Source organism: Lutjanus erythropterus, chromosome 16 (assembly GCF_056507025.1).
Source record: "Lutjanus erythropterus isolate fLutEry1 chromosome 16, fLutEry1.hap2, whole genome shotgun sequence".
In the NCBI taxonomy this organism is placed as follows: Eukaryota; Metazoa; Chordata; class Actinopteri; order Lutjaniformes; family Lutjanidae; genus Lutjanus; species Lutjanus erythropterus.
In genome coordinates, this window is record NC_139332.1 from 23,728,817 (window position 1) to 23,746,857 (window position 18,041).

The following is an 18,041-nucleotide window of genomic DNA, read 5'->3' on the forward strand; positions in this document are numbered from 1 at the left end:
TAAAAAGGCTTTCCGAGGTCTCATCATGTTCAAATTTAACAACAAGGAGGCCCTGGAGAAAACATTATTTGTGGGCCTCTACTGATGCCTGTTTCTGGTGACAACACAATTATATTTAGGAACATACGTCATGTAAATGTAACTGACACACGAGTCATTGCAAAACAAACTCTGAGGTGTGTGTACTCCACCTTTCCTAATCACTGCCACACTGGTTCTCACGACACACAAGAAGCATTATAATGAGGAGTCACATGATCACATGCTTTATTAACCAGTCCTGCAGGTTGAGAGCAGAACATCATAAAAGCCTCTTCACACTCATCTCAAAACGCAATACACACATGCACGGTCACCATTTATAAGCATTACTCTGGCTTTTTTGGTCCATTTTAAACAGACTTGTTGACCTACAAAATCAATGGTTTCCATCATCTAAGCTCTGCTGGCAGTACAACACATGAAATATATTTATTCTCATAAGAGGACACTGGTCATCTCATGACCTGTGACAGGAGTGCAGTCGGTTTGAACATGTTTTTGTTTTGTCCAGATTAAAGATGGGAGTGTCAGGTTGGCTTTAGCTTTGTTTTACTTTCACCCAGAGATATTATAGCATTAAACGCCTCCAAGTGCTCCCATTGTAGCGGCTATAATGCAGCTTGCTTACTCAGCTCTTGCTAGAAATGAAAAGTGATTTATTGCTTAATTGAAAGCTTTAAAAAAGCATCAAAAGCACCTCAGAGACACTGTGTTCAGTCTTCAGTATGGTCTCATATTTAACCGCTTTAGCGGAGCGTTCTGTGGCATGCACAAGATAACATCCAAGTCAAAATCAAGCCTCTTGTTGTTTTAAGAAAATAAAGTGTTTTTTTTTCCCAGGTGTAGAAAAGTGGAGTGGAGCAGCTCTACACGGTAGGCTGCAGTAGCTCCTGTAGCTGACACAAGGTGTCCTTCAGGGTGACAGCTAATGTCTCTGCGTGCGTCTCCTCGCAGCAGTTGAAGGCGGTGATGGAGAAGTGGACGTGGTCTGACTGGGGGTTGTAACAAATGGCGTAACCGTCAGGAACGAGGGGCCCGAAACACATCACGCTGTCTGTGGTCGCTGGCACCTGAAGGGGAAGAGACAAGAGGAGAACATGAGATAATGTATGAAAATAGGAAAAGTTTAATGTGATAAAATATGATGTAGATTCAAAGACTGGGCAAAATGTGGCTACAAACAATATTATATTACATACATTATATCACAATACTTCTATGTGTGCAAACACATAAAATAAACTTATGTTTAAAACTATAAGCAGTAAGCCAATAAAGACAATCTTTTTCTTAAGAATCACATCTGACCAAACAGTTTAAATAAAAAAAAAATAAACTGCATCATATTAAAGCAGGTTTGTATTGGTGGCCTTGATATATAAACATCTGACATCACCTGTCCTTATTAATCTTTACCACAATAGAAGTGTTGACCTGTGGTGTCATAATTCATTGCACTGCACTGAAATTAAACGTAAGTGAAATAAAGAACGCTAAGATTAAGAAAAGGTCAGACCATATACAGTAGCTGCCTGGTCACATTGTAAAGGACTAATATCATAAAATGTGGCTTGTGTCAGCAGGGAAATTACAGCAGGACATAAAAAACCATATGAGCCTCTGATATCAGACTACATCATGTGTTGGGTTTACAGTAGGATGTGGAGGAGCAAATAAGTCTGAAGGTCATTATGAAAGAATAAAAGGAGGCAGCCTGATTGGTGGAAACTCCCAAAATTGCACGGACAGTAAATGCATCACATTAAGAGAAGATCACATGATGCAGAGTGACTGGAAAACTGCTGTTAGACAATATAACAGGTAGAAAATTCCCCCTGAGTTATTAACAAAATTCCGCTTGCTGGTGCGCTGCAGGCCTGTCAACACTTCCTGTAAAACCAACAGAGACACAAACTCTAACACAGAAACACACACCTGTCCTGTTCGCAGTTTCCAGTGCGTTGCCAGGCCGTACGCTGTGTCCATGAAGATTTTGGGAATGCTCCGTCCTTCCTCGATGGCCTGCAGCTTCAGGCCCAGCAGATGGCGTTCAATGCCGTGTCCTTCAAGAGCCTGAGCAGAACAGGGGGAAAATGATTTTTTTTTTATTTTCATGTTATGCACACAAAGAACCAAACCTTCATGGGTTTAAAAGGCATCAAAAGTAACAAGTAAGCAACAGTTTCCTTCCATTACAAAACTACAGTCTATTTTACAGCTCAGTCTTAAATAAAATATTCTGCCTTCTCTCACAAGCCTCACAAACGAAGTGTACTACAAAAAGCACTATTCAATATCCTCATACTCATCCAGAAAGAAATCAACATAAAAGGAGAACATTTTAGTAAAAAGTACATCCTTTATGTCCTCGTAAGCAGGACAACAAAACAAAAACTGAGTCTAATTCTCAGTCTCACCGTCCTCTCACAAGAAACAAAACCTGCCCTCCTCTGAAGTGACATTAAACCTGCAGGTAAAATAAATAATTAAAATAAAATAAGGATTTCATCTCATTAGTCCGGGGATGACATTTACGTCTGGACGTTCCTGTCCCAAATTTTATGGCCTTCCAAAGAGGATAAGAGTTTATCACTTAATAAAAGATGAAAAAATGAGAATAAGAGAGGAATAAAAGCTGTTGAGCTGTTTTATTTACCTGATTAGTCAGAGATGCATAAGCAACAACAGCTTCTCTGAACAGCTGCAGCTTTGCTTCCCGCTGCGACAAAAAAACACAAAAACACACAATGATCAAAAGCTGAACCACATTTATCGTCACCGTTAAATCACCTGAAAACAAGCAAGCGAGCTAAAAGGTGAGCATTTCATTTCTCACGGTCACAGATGGATCGTCGAAGGCGAGGATGAACTTGAGCGCCTGATTTGTGGGCGAGCGAATATACTCTGTCCGTCCTCCTCGAAACATCCTCTGAGAGACGATATCACAGGCTGCACACACCTCATTGTGAACTCTACAGGAAAAAAAAACAACATGACGGAGTGAAATTTAACAGCATGAACACTGCTAATTCAAACCTTAAGTCTGATTTGTTCATCACCAACATACATAACCACCAAGAAAACAGAAACATTTTCTAAATCAGAAGTTTTTTAAGTCTCACACACAAGTTTTCAGCCTAAATTAGTTTACATTTTATCACTGGCAGCATTAAAAACCATGCTGACTTAACAATTAGCAGTTCCTGTTTGCAATGCAGCCATGGATATACAAAGAACTACTAATGGATTACTTCGATAGTAATGAAAATTTAAAACATCATGATTCCCGAGCTTGTTCTATAGTTAAAAGGAGTGTATTTTTTTCTAGGGGACTTACGGAATTTATTCACACTGGACATCACATATCAGTCACGCTGAATCTAAAAACGTGTGTTATGTTATGACTCCGAGTTGGCGCAATGAATTGCTTAAATTGTGCAATTCATCAAATGCAATATTTTTATTATTTTTGTCTCTCCCTCTGTCTCCACTTCAACTCTTCTCACAGTCTGAAAATGTCTGATCTAAACTATCTCAACCATAAAAAGATATTTTTTTTAAATAAAAATCACTACTGCCCTTATTCTTTTATCTAACCAGCCACAGATACACAACATCAGCTCATCATCTCGTGCTCGATATACTGTATTTCCTGTTTAACATCAAAATTTTTTTTAAATCAAAATCAAAATCACCCGTCATGTTTCCATCCAGATGCATCGCAAAGTTTTAAGTTATCTGGCAAAAGAAAATGCAAACGAATGCTTGTTTCCGTCCGCTACAGATATGTGGTTATTAAGAGTCGGTTCATCGAGATAAGCTGTAGGTGGAGCCAATTTTCCAGTTGGAAAGTCATCAAACCAGTGATTCCCAACATCAAAAGTCACTGACAGTATGTTTGAACCGACATGAGCTGCCTGCGACCTGAACGTTTTGGTGACATCACTGACCTGTAGTAGGCGAGCTGCAGGGCGACCTGGATGAAGGAGTGTGGATTCAGCTTGTGCTGCTTGGGAAGATCTTTGCCAAACCTCTTGAAGTTGAACACGTTCACGTCGAGGTCGTTGATCAGTCTGCAGGAAATTTAAAACGTCATTGCGGATTGGTGATTAAATCTTTCTAAACTCAAAAGTTAAGGATGATGTCACAGTCTCTTACAGCCAAATTTGAAATTTGCATCAGCAGTGCATGTAAAAAAAAAAAACCTAATTCCTCCCTTGTATCTCAGCATCTGAATGATTTAAGAGTCTGGACTACAAAAACGGCTTCTGAGTGATTCATAAAGTCAGTTGAGCTAATGACAGCTTTCCTTCTGTCAAGGTTACATTCACACAGAAATGATAAATGTGTTTACTCTCCTGCGGCCGAGTTCTTTTCAGCTCCGTTAAGATTTTCAGGCAAAAGCAAACACGCAGCTTACACTGTGTGCAGCGAGGCCTTTCTTCTCTTATCGCCCTGCAGAGACTCCACATTCACACCGACACCCTGATCACGAGAAGAAGAGAGAAAGCTTACATGTCGAGGTTCTGCTTGGCGTGCTCGATGTCCCTCTTTATTTCTCGGTCTATGTGGAAGTAAAGCTTCTTGGGCATCGGCAGCGGGACCAGCGGGGCTCTCTTTGGGTCTGGTTTCTCGCTGCAGTCAACAAAACACACAATTACTTATAATGAGTATGAAATGCAAAACAGAAATCCTGGTATTTTACACCCTATGCTCTATTATAATGACATTATAATGCTTCATTTTGACTAAATCTGTTCGTTTCTTCACTATGGTTGGCTGCCTGTGTTTACAACTGTTCTGTAATGAGACATTTAGCGACCAGGAAAAAAGAAAGAATGAGAAAAGAATGAGAGGAAAGCTGCACGCTAATAACTCTGATGTTTTACCAGTAAAATGTACCTTAAGTACTTGGCTCTTAAATGTTATGGGACGTTTAGAACCAGTAACATACAGATGCTGTTATATTTTCTTTTAGCTCAAGAAAAAAAAACACTGAATCCATCTACAAGTGTCCAGTGTAAATATAGGATGTAATTATAGGACTTAATATAGGATATAATTCAAACACACAAATGCACCTCATTAATTCTTCATATCTCACCAGTAATCCAGGATATGATGCAGCAGCGTTGCTATGGGCGGACCCTCGGCGGTGGCCTGTTCGTACAGAAGACCCCAGGAGCCGTCCTCGCCCACCACAAACTACTCAAACAAACACACAGACAACACTTAGCAGCTGTATCAGCTAATCTAAAATAACGTTACCCCAGAGGTTCCTAAACTTTCACTGACATGCCCCACTTCAGAACAACAACTAAAAAAAGATCCAAGCTGAGCTTTAGTGAAATAAAGGTCAGTATAATTAGGCTGACGAGGTGTCCCACTTTATGTGGGACTGCAGTTTTCTTGTCCCGTGTCTGACATATTGAGACAATGTCAGCTATCTAGTTTTCAAATGTCAAACCACTGCAGGGCAGACGCTTTTCAAAGATCTGGCTTTAATCTTAAAGAAAGCTGGGAATGCTGTCAATGTGGGTCTGTGTTTAATTTCAATCAAACTGTGCACAGAAAGGCAAAGTGCAGGTTAACCTGTTCACATTTTTGCTGCCTAATACGCGAGGGCTGTGCAATTAATCAAAATTTTATCGAAATTGTAACATGGCTTTCTGAAATTCTCAGATTGCAGGAGGTGCAATATTTGTTAAAGGCAAAATGTTCGTAAGAAAAACTTTTACATGAATGAACGTCGTGAGGCAGAGATGTCCTGTCCTACACATCAGATTCTGCAGACTTAAAAACCAAAAATCTTAATTTGTTACAGAATCCTGCAAAAAAAAGACTCATACTGATACTCATTCAACATAGTTCAACTCTGTATTTCTGCTCTGATCATCCACACTCCACCTGCAGCGGCTCTGTGCTCCACAGTGTGAGAACCGCTGCTCTACATGAATACTCCTGCTGCTCACCTGCAGCGTTTTATCGAACCAGCGGTTCCCACTGTTGGAGAACGTCCCGCCTCCGTGCAGAATCTGCGCTGCCTTGCGGCTCGCGTACCTGCCAATCAAAGTTGGAACACATAAAATCAACACACAAAGAAAAAATACTGGAGTGTTTTCATTTTTTGTTACTTCTATTCCACTACATTTATTTGACACGTGTTGTTAGTGGTTATTTTCTTCATAAAAGAACATATGATTCTATGATATTATGCAGTACTATACTACTTACCTAACCAACCAAACTCCTTATTCAACCTCACTTCAAATAATCTGAACTATCCCTTTAAAGTACATTTTGCTGATCATATTTGTCAAATTTTGTACTAACATTTAATTTTAGTACTTTTACTTGAAATGGTGTATTTTTCCACTGTGTTACTTTCTACTTTTCCTTCAGTAAAAATGTTTTCATTCAAGACATTCAAATCTTAGTGTTTCTGATTCTTTACATGAACAACTTTTCAAATGGAGGAAGTGACAGTTGTACATTGTTGCTTCAGACTCAGCGTCAACAGACGGCATAATGATATCTGAACACACAGAGGATTGCCCAACACGCTTAGCAAACACAGAAATACCTGACTGTGGATTGTGTGTGTGTGTGTGTGTGTGTGTGTGTGTGTGTGTGCATACTTCTCATCTGATATCCTCATGACTGGAGAATCCAGACACAGGGAGAAAAGTCCCGACTCTATCGTTCGCACTGATTCCTTGTTCAGTTTATCTGAGTCACAGAGACAGAGAGAGAGAAAGAGAGAGAGAGAGAGAGAGAGAGAGAGAGAGAGAGAGAGTGTGTGGAAAGAAACAAAAATTACATAAAATTACATGATTACATAAAAATATGTAAATGTTATGAGAGACTTGTTTCAGGACAAGATAGGATAAAAATAAACCAGATTTTTCCACAATAAATGTCCTTCAGTAGTCATGCTGACCAAAGCTTACTAAACATTTCAGATTTATGTCCTAACCAGGAGAGATTCCTCGGTTTCATTTCACGCCATGTGATGTAATAAAAAGGTAGGTTTGACTTTTTGAAGTGGAGTTTTTTTGCATTATTGTGTGACTCTGATGAATCCAAACTAAATTATTAAAACACTGAAGTCACCAGTAACTCCCTGCGAGGTAAAGTTACTGATAACGCCTTTGGAGTTTGGTTAAGTGAAAGAGAGTGATATTGACTTATATAACGACAGTTTTCCATCAGAAAAGGCTGCCTGGCTGCAGGGAAAAGTGCTGAAGATATTCTAAATACAGCGTACACTGAAACCAATATTGATTCTTTTTAGGTGAACATTTTTAAGGTGGATAAAACATGTTTTGCTGCCGACCGTGTCCACAGCAGTATATTGTTTAGCTTCCTACATTTAGTATTTCTGCTGCTTCCCAAAACTGGTGTGTGGACTCTCATCTACTGTAGGTAATAAACTGACTATGGAAAGGAACCTCATACAGCCCAACATCAAAAAGTCTGAACTAGTCCTTTAAGGAAGCTCTGACATCTGAGATCTGATAGATTTTCACCCACAACCTGCGTTTTGGAGCATCAAACTCTAAAGATGTACCAGCATGGAAGCAGTGAGAATTTTATGATGATAAATTTGTTGTTTCCTGCAAAAAACTCTCCAACTTACTTGAAAGTAATTAATTAAAACTTGCAAAAACACAGTATAGTGTGTTTGGATTTACAGTAAATACAACATGCACCCATTTGACAGCAGTGTCCTGCGCCGTACCTCTGAGCAGGCGATTGTAGGCCTGTCCCCAGGTGTGACGGTGCTCGCTGGTCAGGATGCCCATCGGCTCTTTGTCCGTCTTCCAGGACTGAGACCTGATCCTCAGCAGCTGACTGTGGATCTGACTCTCCGTCATCCGAGAGCCGTCGCTGTTGTAAACCTCCAGCTGGAAGAACTACAAGAGAAACAGAGGAGCAGGAGAACGTCTTCCTCACTCTACAGGTGATCTGACGACAGATTTTTCTGTGTGGCTTTAGGCGACAGCAGGTGTCACGTGACATGAGCACAGTGTTGTGTTTGGTGTTTATGTGCCTCACGGAGCGTCTTTGGGTGTGTTGTGTTCACAGTAAACATATTTGTGCACATTCCTTTAGACCTCTGGAGCTTTTCTCTTTCACAGTCACCACCAACATAAACACTCACAGTGCTGCTGCTGCTGCCATCAACACAAACTGAACATCTAATGACACTCCAATAATTAGTCTATTGATCGATTAGTGGAGCAGCAGAGATTTAATAGGCAATGACCTCCTGACCTTTGCTGTTGCTGACCACCAGGGGGCGATCAAGATCACTTGGCTTCACTTTTGCAGAGCTGTGATGTCGTCCATCTTTATATACAGTATATTTTATTCCACGAAATCACTATGTTTGCAGCATTTTAACTACTTTCTGACAATTTATAAACCAAATGATTTATCAATTATTTATAATCATTAGAGAAACTGATTAAAACAAATTTTAGTTTCAGGCCTACTTCTACTAGGCTACTGGAGTTGATGTATTGATTAGTTAATCTGCAGAAAATCAATCTGCGCTGATGACTGATTAACTGTTTCAGTCATTTATTTGGAACAAAAGCCAATCATGTCGTAATTTCAGCTTTTCAAATCTGAATATTTGCTGATTTTCTCTGTTGTATAGACTTTTGAACTGAATATTGGATATTGGACAAAGCAAAACGTCACCAATAGACCAAACGATTAATCAAGAACATAATAAACAGAAAAATAAATTGTTAAATTAATCATTTTTGCAGCTTTACTTGGGTATAACCTTTATTTTGGTTTACCAATGGGACAACATGCAGCTTAAAAGTTATTTAATTTGTCCGGTGTTTTATTATAACAGAGTTACAATTAGTTGCTTAATTGATTATTTGTGCACTGTTAAATTGACAATTAACAGTTTTAATTTTTTCTCTCTGACAGTAAACTGAATATCTTTACGTTGTGGACAAAACAAGATGTCATCTTGGGGTTTGGGACACAGTGATCAAAACTTTCAATCATTTTTTGACGTTTTATGGAGCAAACAACTAAGAGAAACCAACAGATAATGAAAATAAATCATCAATCATAATTTAGTCCAGAAATTGAACTTTAACTACTTCATCTGGACTCATGATATTAGTAACAAAGCTCCTAAATAGAGCTGAATGTTTTTCAGCTTAAATTTACTAAAAGTTCAGCATCAGAACCTGAACTCAAATAACCGTGAGAGTTTTCACACATTTTTATCTGATATGAAGACAAGAGAAGGTAAATAAAGGCGAAGAGCAGATTTGTTTTGATTCCTCTCTCTGCCAAAACCTCTTATCTCTGACCTTCAGCCAAAAGAGCTTCTTCTGTGGTCACATGACTCCCTTTTACAAACCTAATTGGTCAAAGCCTTAAGAAGCCTAATAAATTGCCAGCAAAGTAAAAAAAAACAAAAACAAAGGTGTGACTGCACAAGACTCAACACGACTGTAATGCTGTTCAACTTGCTACAAAGGAGAACAAAAAGAGGAAATATGCATCCGACAGCGTCACCTGTTGTCGGCTCATCCCACCTGGTAGTTCCTGACGACCGTGATGTGCGTTGGCGAGCGGCGGGAGCGGCCGTGGTGGGCGATGTAGTCGTGTTTGGGACCTGGGATCCTGCAGGAGGAGAAGAGGAGCGGGTAGAGCTCCATGCACAGAGGCTTCTCTCGCATGTACTCCACCGGCAGCTGGCCGCTGACGGAGACAGAGACAAGCAGACGGACGTTTAGTGTGTTGACGTTTAGTTACTTCAGTACATTTATTACTATTATTTTTCTGAATATATAGTTTTATTTTTATCTGGTCAGAGTTATAACAGTTTATGAGATGCACCAATCCTTCTTTCCTGATACCAGAGGCCTCCGAAATCAACACGACATCAAAGTTCTCAGTAATAACACAGTTCTGGAAGACATCAGAAAGCACATTTGTTGTTCTGTCAGCTGTTTTTCATCCCCACCTGGCATAAGCCTAGAGACCTGAGGCTTGTCTGCAACTAATCTCGAATACTTCTGGACTGATCAGCCTGATTTTTTATGCACAGTCATGACTCGCCACTCGACTGAGCGCGCTCTGCTAGTTGTGTTTGGCTCTTGATTCTTTTTTCCCCTCATGTTACTGTAAGTGTTGTTTTTTGTTAAGTGGCCAAAATGCACAGACCATCTGCTCCTATTGTTAATTCACGTTTTGAGTCAGGGGCAGCAGAAGTACAATTTCTCATCTCCCTGCTCCTTTTCATTCGTGGAATAAGCAAACAGAGTTGTATTTGATAGTGAGATGCTTATTTATTTAATTTTTATGCTTTGCAAAAATAAAATAAATGAAAGGAAATGACATTTAATTGCACGTGGCATGATGTGGCAGAGTATTTCTGCACTGTAGCATTGCTGCTGTTACTTCAGTAAAAGATCTGAGTGTTTCTTTCACCACTGTTGGTTCGTATAAATATGTGAAACAGTTTTTACAGGACAGCAAGGAAAAATAAAAGTAAACCCTGTCAGATTTCATTTAAATATCCATGTTCTGCTGTAAATATTAGTGCATTATTATTTCTGACAAATAAACATCAAAGCATGTAAAACTGAACAAACTGCGACGCATCTCAGCATCAAGTCTTCGTCAGTGAGTAAAGGTTTGATGTTGAAACATGCTGCAGTTTGTTTTAAGGTCTAACATGACCATGCCGTGACAAGAAAGACATTTTAATTTATTTTAAAAGGAATGCCTTGGAGTTTTGTCCCTATCCAAAGACAACTCAAACAAATGCATTCTGAGTCATGTAAAATTATAGTTTTAATTATAGTAGGAGGGACTCATTTAATTGTGTTTTGTGCTTTTACTGTTTTGTGTGTAAAATCTCATTCTGCAAAGACAACTGCAGCTTTGAGTTAAATACAGTGGAGTAAAAAGTGATAGATTTTCCTCTGAAATCTAGTTGAGTAGGAGTACTTGAGTAAATGTAATTAGTTACATGCAGCCACTGTTGTTTGTGTCCATGTGGAGGGGGAGACTGTTCCCTGAAATCAGCCAAGAAATACTTGAGTTTCTGGTGTGTGTTGGCAGACGGGTGGGGCTCATACTGTAAAACACTCTCAGATAACAGAGCTGGCATAAATATCCTGATGTGGTAAAACTGTTACTGAAACAAACACGAATATCTGTTTACGAGTTTTATTTCAGACGTGCGTGCAGCGTGCTGTTGGTTTACGCACAGATTCGGTTACAGACGGCGTGAACAAATAAATTTAGACACGGCTTAACTTCATACAGCAGATAAACAAGGAGCGATGCCGGCGGGGTTTAAGGTTACAGCAGCACTAAAAATAGAAACAAGTGAGAGCGACTACAACAGATTAAACAGGAGGAGGATTATTGTAGCATCTGAACAAAGGTTAACTACAGTTTACAGTTAATAAATGGCTGCAATAATGGTAGCGGATAATCATCAGCAGCTGGTTTAATTTGTTTCTAATGGAATTACTTTATATTTTAAACTCTGTGCTTCTCACAATCCTCACTGTATTTAATCACTGTGTTGATCTGTACAGAATAATAACATGTGAAAGAATGCAGAAGTGATCTGTACACCATTAAATGACTTTTATTGTGATTAGTGTGAAAAAGTATCACTTACTATCCAGTGGTAACCGAGTATATTTACTCAAGGACTGTATTTAAGTACAGTTTTTACCTGTCCTTCACTTGATGCACTTCATACTATTCTACTAATGTAAAAAAAAACAATTTCAAAAAAGTTGGGACACGTAAATAACAACATCATGCAAGATTTGCACAAAACCTTTGACCTATATTCACTTGAATACAGTTCAAAGACAAGATATTTAGTGTTCACACTGATTAACTTTAATACAAACTCATTCTGAATTTGATACCTGCAACAGGTGTCAAAAAGTTTGGAGAGGAGCACGTTTACCGCCGAGATACATCACCTTTTATTTCAACAGCATTCAGCGAGCGTCTGGGAACTGAGGACGCTAACTGTTGAGGTTTTGAAACCAAACTTTCTCATTCTTACTTGATTTTCGACTTTAGTTACTCATCAGCCAGGGGTCTCTGTTGTTGTATTTTTTGCTTCATAAGGAGACAGTTCTGGCCTGCAGACCGGTCAGTCTGGTACCTGAACTCTTTAACTAACGCGTGCAGAATGTGTCTTGGCTTTGTCTTGATGAAATACGGAGGGGCTCCTGAAAAAGACGTTGTCTGTTGTAGCACCTTGAGCTGTATTATGCTGCTGCTTTTGCACCTTTGTTACTTGTATTTTACATATATTTCACTGTATCTAATACTTTACATTAATTATTTTTGTTCTTTTTTCTACTTTTTATTGCTAATATCATTTCATTCCTGTCTAATTATTCTTTGTAAATATGTGTGAATCTTCATACAATGCACCACACAATGACAAACAAGTTTTTGACTCTTGAATCAAGGACTGTCTTTGTTATTTGGCTGCAGCTCAGTCGTACTTACGTGTTGATTTTGGCCTTGAAGTCCAGAACTGCTGCTATCAGTTTAGATGCAAACCTACATGGAGACAAACATGTTGTGGTCATTTGTTTCATTATAGTTGATTATTTGCAAAATAAACAGGGCTGAGCATATTTCATCAAATCTCCTGGTGATGAAATCTCAAGTGTCAAATAAATCTTTAGAGAATAATGCACAACAGAGCAGGATAACTTGTAGGAATCTCAGGGGGAAAAAACAAACAAACACAAAGTTGAAGGGTTTCCTCAGGTCGTAGAGGAGAAGGTAATCAGGTTACAAGGTCTGACTGACAACAATGATTTACAAAATAAACAGCTGTGTGTATCCAGATAGTGTTTAAGGGCAACATCCTGGCAGAGTGTCTTCACTGGAAATATTACTGACACAAAATAAACTCAGTGACTTTGTCTGCTTGGACCGCGCTGCCAACTGTCTGCTCAAACGTGCTTCAAGGAGTTTTTAACTGGTTGTGAAACAGTCTCAGTTTAACAATGATGCCTACATATGAACTACATAATTTAACCAGACCATCAGCGAGAAAATTGGCAATTTCTGCATCGCCATTCTTAATGCTAACGGGTCGGATTCTCCTTTGAATAAAATTAAAGCCTGTGTTTACACTTTCCCAGTCAAAGTTACAATTAGTTGTACATTCACCAGGTAAAAATAAGCAGTTTTTCATGTTATACTTTGTGGTTATGGCTGTTACTGGGGCAGGATCGTCAAAGAGAAGAAGGGGCGAGGATAGAGAACGAGCAAAAACACAAATCATGCTTGTTCGCTCATTCAACAGATGGAGAGAGTTGCAGGATTTGAAGGGATTAAAAACTGGTCCTGAATTCCCTTTCTTCTTCCTAGACAGGTATGTAACATGGGGAATGTTAATACCATTAGACCTCTCAACAAAATTACTGTTAACAAGTAACCGAGTCTGCTGGTTGGACGTTTATATGTGACCTCAGTGTATGAACGGTACAAAAACAAGGTTACAAGATACTCCGTTTCTCCGTGATCATATTACAGTTATTATTCTTACACAGCCACAAATAGACACATAACCTCATTACTATGCATCCTGCAAACAGCTGAGTTTATTGTGTTAAAGGGTTGTGTTAGTTCGCATTATTTGAACTGGGGTTGTAAGAGGTAACTGCCTACAGTCGATGCCGGTCAACACGCGCCCAGGCTGGAGAAGCTTCAGCACAGAAGCTAAACAAATGCATGCAGCGGCCAGATCAGGTTCTTTACGACCCGAGGAGGTGGAAACACTACTGCGTTTGTCCACAGGGGCCGCCAGAATCAACACAAATGAATGCTACCTGCAGCTGCTTTAACCAACAGTTACATGGGATTTTTATTGATTAATCAGTGTATTGATTATGTCTCGTTATGTCTAACAGCTCATTCCCACATGTTAGAAATATACACAGAAACTGTTGATCCAGGGATGGCACCAAAGCAGCTGTTAGTGTCCACTGGTATTACTCTGTGTGTGTATGTTTGTGTGTTAGTGTGTGTTCGAGCTGACTCACACTAGCTGGCTCCTCCACCCATTAAAATCTCTCCGGGGCAGAGAGATGGCCGGGTTCGAGTGCACAGGCAGCGGCTGTCTGCCCTCCAAGTACGCCCACTGCACCCACCACGGAGAGATCTACAGGAGAGGGACCACACACACACACACACAGAGAGAGAGAGAGAGAGAGAGACAAACACAGCATGCACATTAAAGCAGAAACTATGCTATTAGTGGTTGTGACAAACAAACCCACAGTGATGATGACATATGGTCTTCTTGCCTTAGAAAACCTGATTCATAAAAAGGAAAAAATATTCATGTATTGTTATAGTATTATACTATTTATTTATTTGTTTTCTATGAGCCAAATATCTCAGAAACCTTTTAAAGGGTTTCTGTGAAACTGGGTGCAAAGTTCAGCCATGGATCAGGAACAAGAATAGGATTTGTTTTTTGTGCAGATGCAGAATTTAGTAACACTGCAAAATAGGGTTTTCTGTTCTCTACATTTTCTCATAACTAACTGTGTTTATTTGTATGTACAGTGAGCAGGTCATTATTGCAAAATAAAATTCTACAAGGTGATGCTGGACCTCGACACAAAGCGAGTGAGTCTCGAATCATCATGGCGGGGTTTATTTCACTGCTCACTGTACATGATCCTGCTTATTACATTGTTACTTACCAAAACAAATCAATAATTTGATACAAAATATCAATTTTAAAATGATTTTAGGGATTTATGATCAGAACTGTGTCCATAGCAACGACCTTAAACCTTAGAATGATGTAACTGACCAATCAGAATCCAGCGTCAGCAATCCAGCAAAATGTCGGGATATGTTCTGGACCGTGATGATATCAACCTAGTGCTTTTATTTTATAAAAAGGACTGAGACTGACTGCTACATTGTTTTTTGTTTTGCAGTTGTGCAAAACTAATTCAAGCTTTCATTGACAAAAACAGCTGCCTTCTTTTATTTTAATAACAAAGGAAAGCAGAGGCACTTTAAGTTAAAAAGAAAATAAACTTTATAGAGACAAAAAATGTAACACATCAGATTTATTTATTAATAAAGGATTATTTTCAAGTCATCATTTTCTTTGTGTTTGAGTTTTTGGTATCATCACATCGCAGGGTAAATCACCTCCTGCATGTTTCATCGATTTTCTTAACTGATGTTGACATGTTTGCAACGTGTTGTTGTAAATTTTATTTTGTTTATCGTGTTAACATCCTTCTTGTTTGATATTTTGCACTCAATGCTTTTATTGTGAAAGGCTTTGTAACTTTTTAAAAACTGCTAGATACTTTATCTTTTGTAATAATTTTTTATAGTTCATATTGCTACTTACTCCACAGCCTGAGTCTGTGTTCCAAAAGTCTTTATTATTTATTTTATATTTAATTTAGGATTGTGCAGTGTTTTTAAAGTGTGCATATAATTTTTGTTGATTTTATTTTGTATCCACTGTTCTGCTACCAATGTTCAGCTCAGATTATCTAGTATTTTGAAGGTTTTAGAGCAGGCAGTGTTTTGTATTGATTATGCAACAGTGCTTCAAACACAAACACATATCCACCTCTAACATCTGTCACACGTCCCACACTGACTGATAACAACAGACACAGACCCAGTTCTTTGTGTGTCTGGCTCTCCTCTCCAGCCCCTCCTGCAGCTGCGCGCCGAGGCCGCCCGGGCGGCCGAACTCCTGCACCATCCTGCGGGTGTGGGTGAGCTCCTCGGGGGGCAGCAGGGGCTCCAGGGCCCTCAGGTACCCCTGCAGGGTCTGAGCCAGAGGAGGCACCGGCTGGGACGGGACAGAGGAGAAACTCAGCTCCTGCTGCCTCGATGAAACCTGGAAGGAAGAGCGATGAGACGTTTAATTAGGATTCTTGAAGAACTCAATGACATATATTTGTTTATTGCACAACTAGCTTGGTTTTTCCACCAGTTTAAAAAAAAAAACATCATTATGAGATAAAAACTCAAAATAATAAGGATAATATCTACTTTTTAAAATAACTTATCACAACTTTTTATTTCATTACCTCAATTTTTTAACTCATAATAATGACTGAAACATCTGACTTTATATCTCTATACTGATCATGGATCTCATTATTCAGACTTTTTATGTCATAATTATGCATTTTTTAATCTCATTATTATCGTTTGTTATAATTTCAACATTTTATCTCAGAATTATGACTTTTTATGTCATTCTTTCCTCTTTCTTTCTCACTATTTTGAATATTTACCTCATAATTATCTCATAATTTGACTTTTTATCTTGTAAACATGACTTTTTAATCTACTTGCAACTTTCCATCTCATAATTATGACTTTTTGAAATTTCACAGGGACTTTTTATCTCATAATTTGGACTTACCCCTATAATTATGACTTCTTATCACTTAATTTAAACTTCTCATCTCATTATTTGGACATCTCTCATAAACCTAAGAACTTCATCTTATAATTCTGATTTTTCTTTGTATAATTATGACTTTTCAAAACTTATAATGACCTTTTACATATTTCCTCATAATGATGACTTTTTATCCATAATTTCGACCTTTTTTTCCCCTAAGACTTCCCATGAGGACATTGTTATGTGTGTCCATACTATAAGGGCATCATCATCATCATCATTATCATCATCATCACATCAAATTAAAAACCGTTTCAGTAAACCTGTAGTGCTGCTGGTACAGTAACTCTGCATGTCAGCACGGTGGAGTCAGTTTGACCAGATGCCAACAAACGCAGGGAGGGTCAGGGCGTATCAAAATAGGAAGTGTGAGAGATATGATTGTGGAAACATTATCCTGCTGCATCTTATTCGTTTAACAGCCGTGTTGCTATAATAACTTCACTGTATGTAAGGTCACAAGCCCGTATGTCAACAGTCTGGCTCTTACTTTAGTGTGACAGTAAGTCTAAAAACAGAAGGACTCACCCGACACAGCCATGCTCTGCACGGTCCTGCGTGAATATTCCTCAAAATCATGTTTCCTTAAATCACAAATCCACTCTCTGTTGCATTTAATGCAGCTTTCGCCTTCTTTATACTCTGCTAACTTTTGCACAATCCCCTCAGAGTCGGACCGTCAAACGAAGCCCAGCCTTCCTCCTGCTACTTCTCCATGATGGATGAAGATCGGCGTCTTCATCGCCCGACAGATTCTAGTTAGAAAAACATCCGCGCGTGAGGAGGTGAAAGAAAGGACCAGACGTCTCCGTGTTTTTGTTCCCTCTCGCTACGAGCATGCAAAGATTCACGTACCGAGCAGAACTGGGGTGACGCTACAAGTCCGCACACGTGCTGACGTAAAAATGTTTCCGTAAACAGCAACGTGACCCGAAACAGCCTGTAATACCGCGACTGTCCGCGGGGCGTCGCTGTTACACGTCGTGATGGCGCGCAACAAACAAACACGACGAGTGAAATAAAATAGAATAAAATAAAATAAAATAAAATAAAATTAAATTAAATTAAATTAAATTAAATTAAATTAAATTAAATTAAAACATTGTAAACCTTACAATCTTTAATGTTTTAACAGCAAATGTATCGCCACATTTAGCACATTTAGTTAATGAAGTGTTCAGAGATTTTACTTGAGTAAAAGTATAAATCTAATACTTAAAAAAACTGACAATGTTACTGAAATAAAAATGAAAGTACATTCAGGATTCAAGTATCAAATGTAAAATTACTCAGTGGTTGGTTGGTTGAGGCAGAGCTCATTTTGAACCGTTTTCATAATGTTTGTTTTGTCCAACCAACAACCAGTGCATTTAAATTATTAAAATACCTAAAAGGAAAAGCACAAATCTTCCAATCTGTGACTAATTTTGACCAACCATTCCAGCTGTACTTGTATAAACTCTTAGGTAGTTTAATTTATAACAAAACATCA

The 18,041-nt window shown here is 38.8% G+C and overlaps 1 protein-coding gene across 1 annotated transcript; it reads right to left on the bottom strand.

Moving 5' to 3' along the window:
* Positions 1-446: 446 nt before the first annotated feature.
* cratb (carnitine O-acetyltransferase b) lies at positions 447-17,429 on the bottom strand. Its single transcript, XM_084738623.1, has 15 exons — positions 17,078-17,429; positions 15,749-15,973; positions 14,130-14,248; positions 12,580-12,633; positions 9,618-9,783; positions 7,784-7,958; positions 6,681-6,771; positions 6,015-6,102; positions 5,147-5,247; positions 4,558-4,677; positions 3,993-4,115; positions 2,879-3,014; positions 2,699-2,761; positions 1,978-2,115; positions 447-1,112 (listed from the first exon to the last, which is right to left on the bottom strand). Exons 1-15 carry the CDS (start codon positions 17,126-17,128, stop codon positions 909-911), a joined length of 1,854 nt encoding a protein of 617 aa, XP_084594749.1. The 5' UTR covers positions 17,129-17,429; the 3' UTR covers positions 447-908.
* Positions 17,430-18,041: the final 612 nt, after the last annotated feature.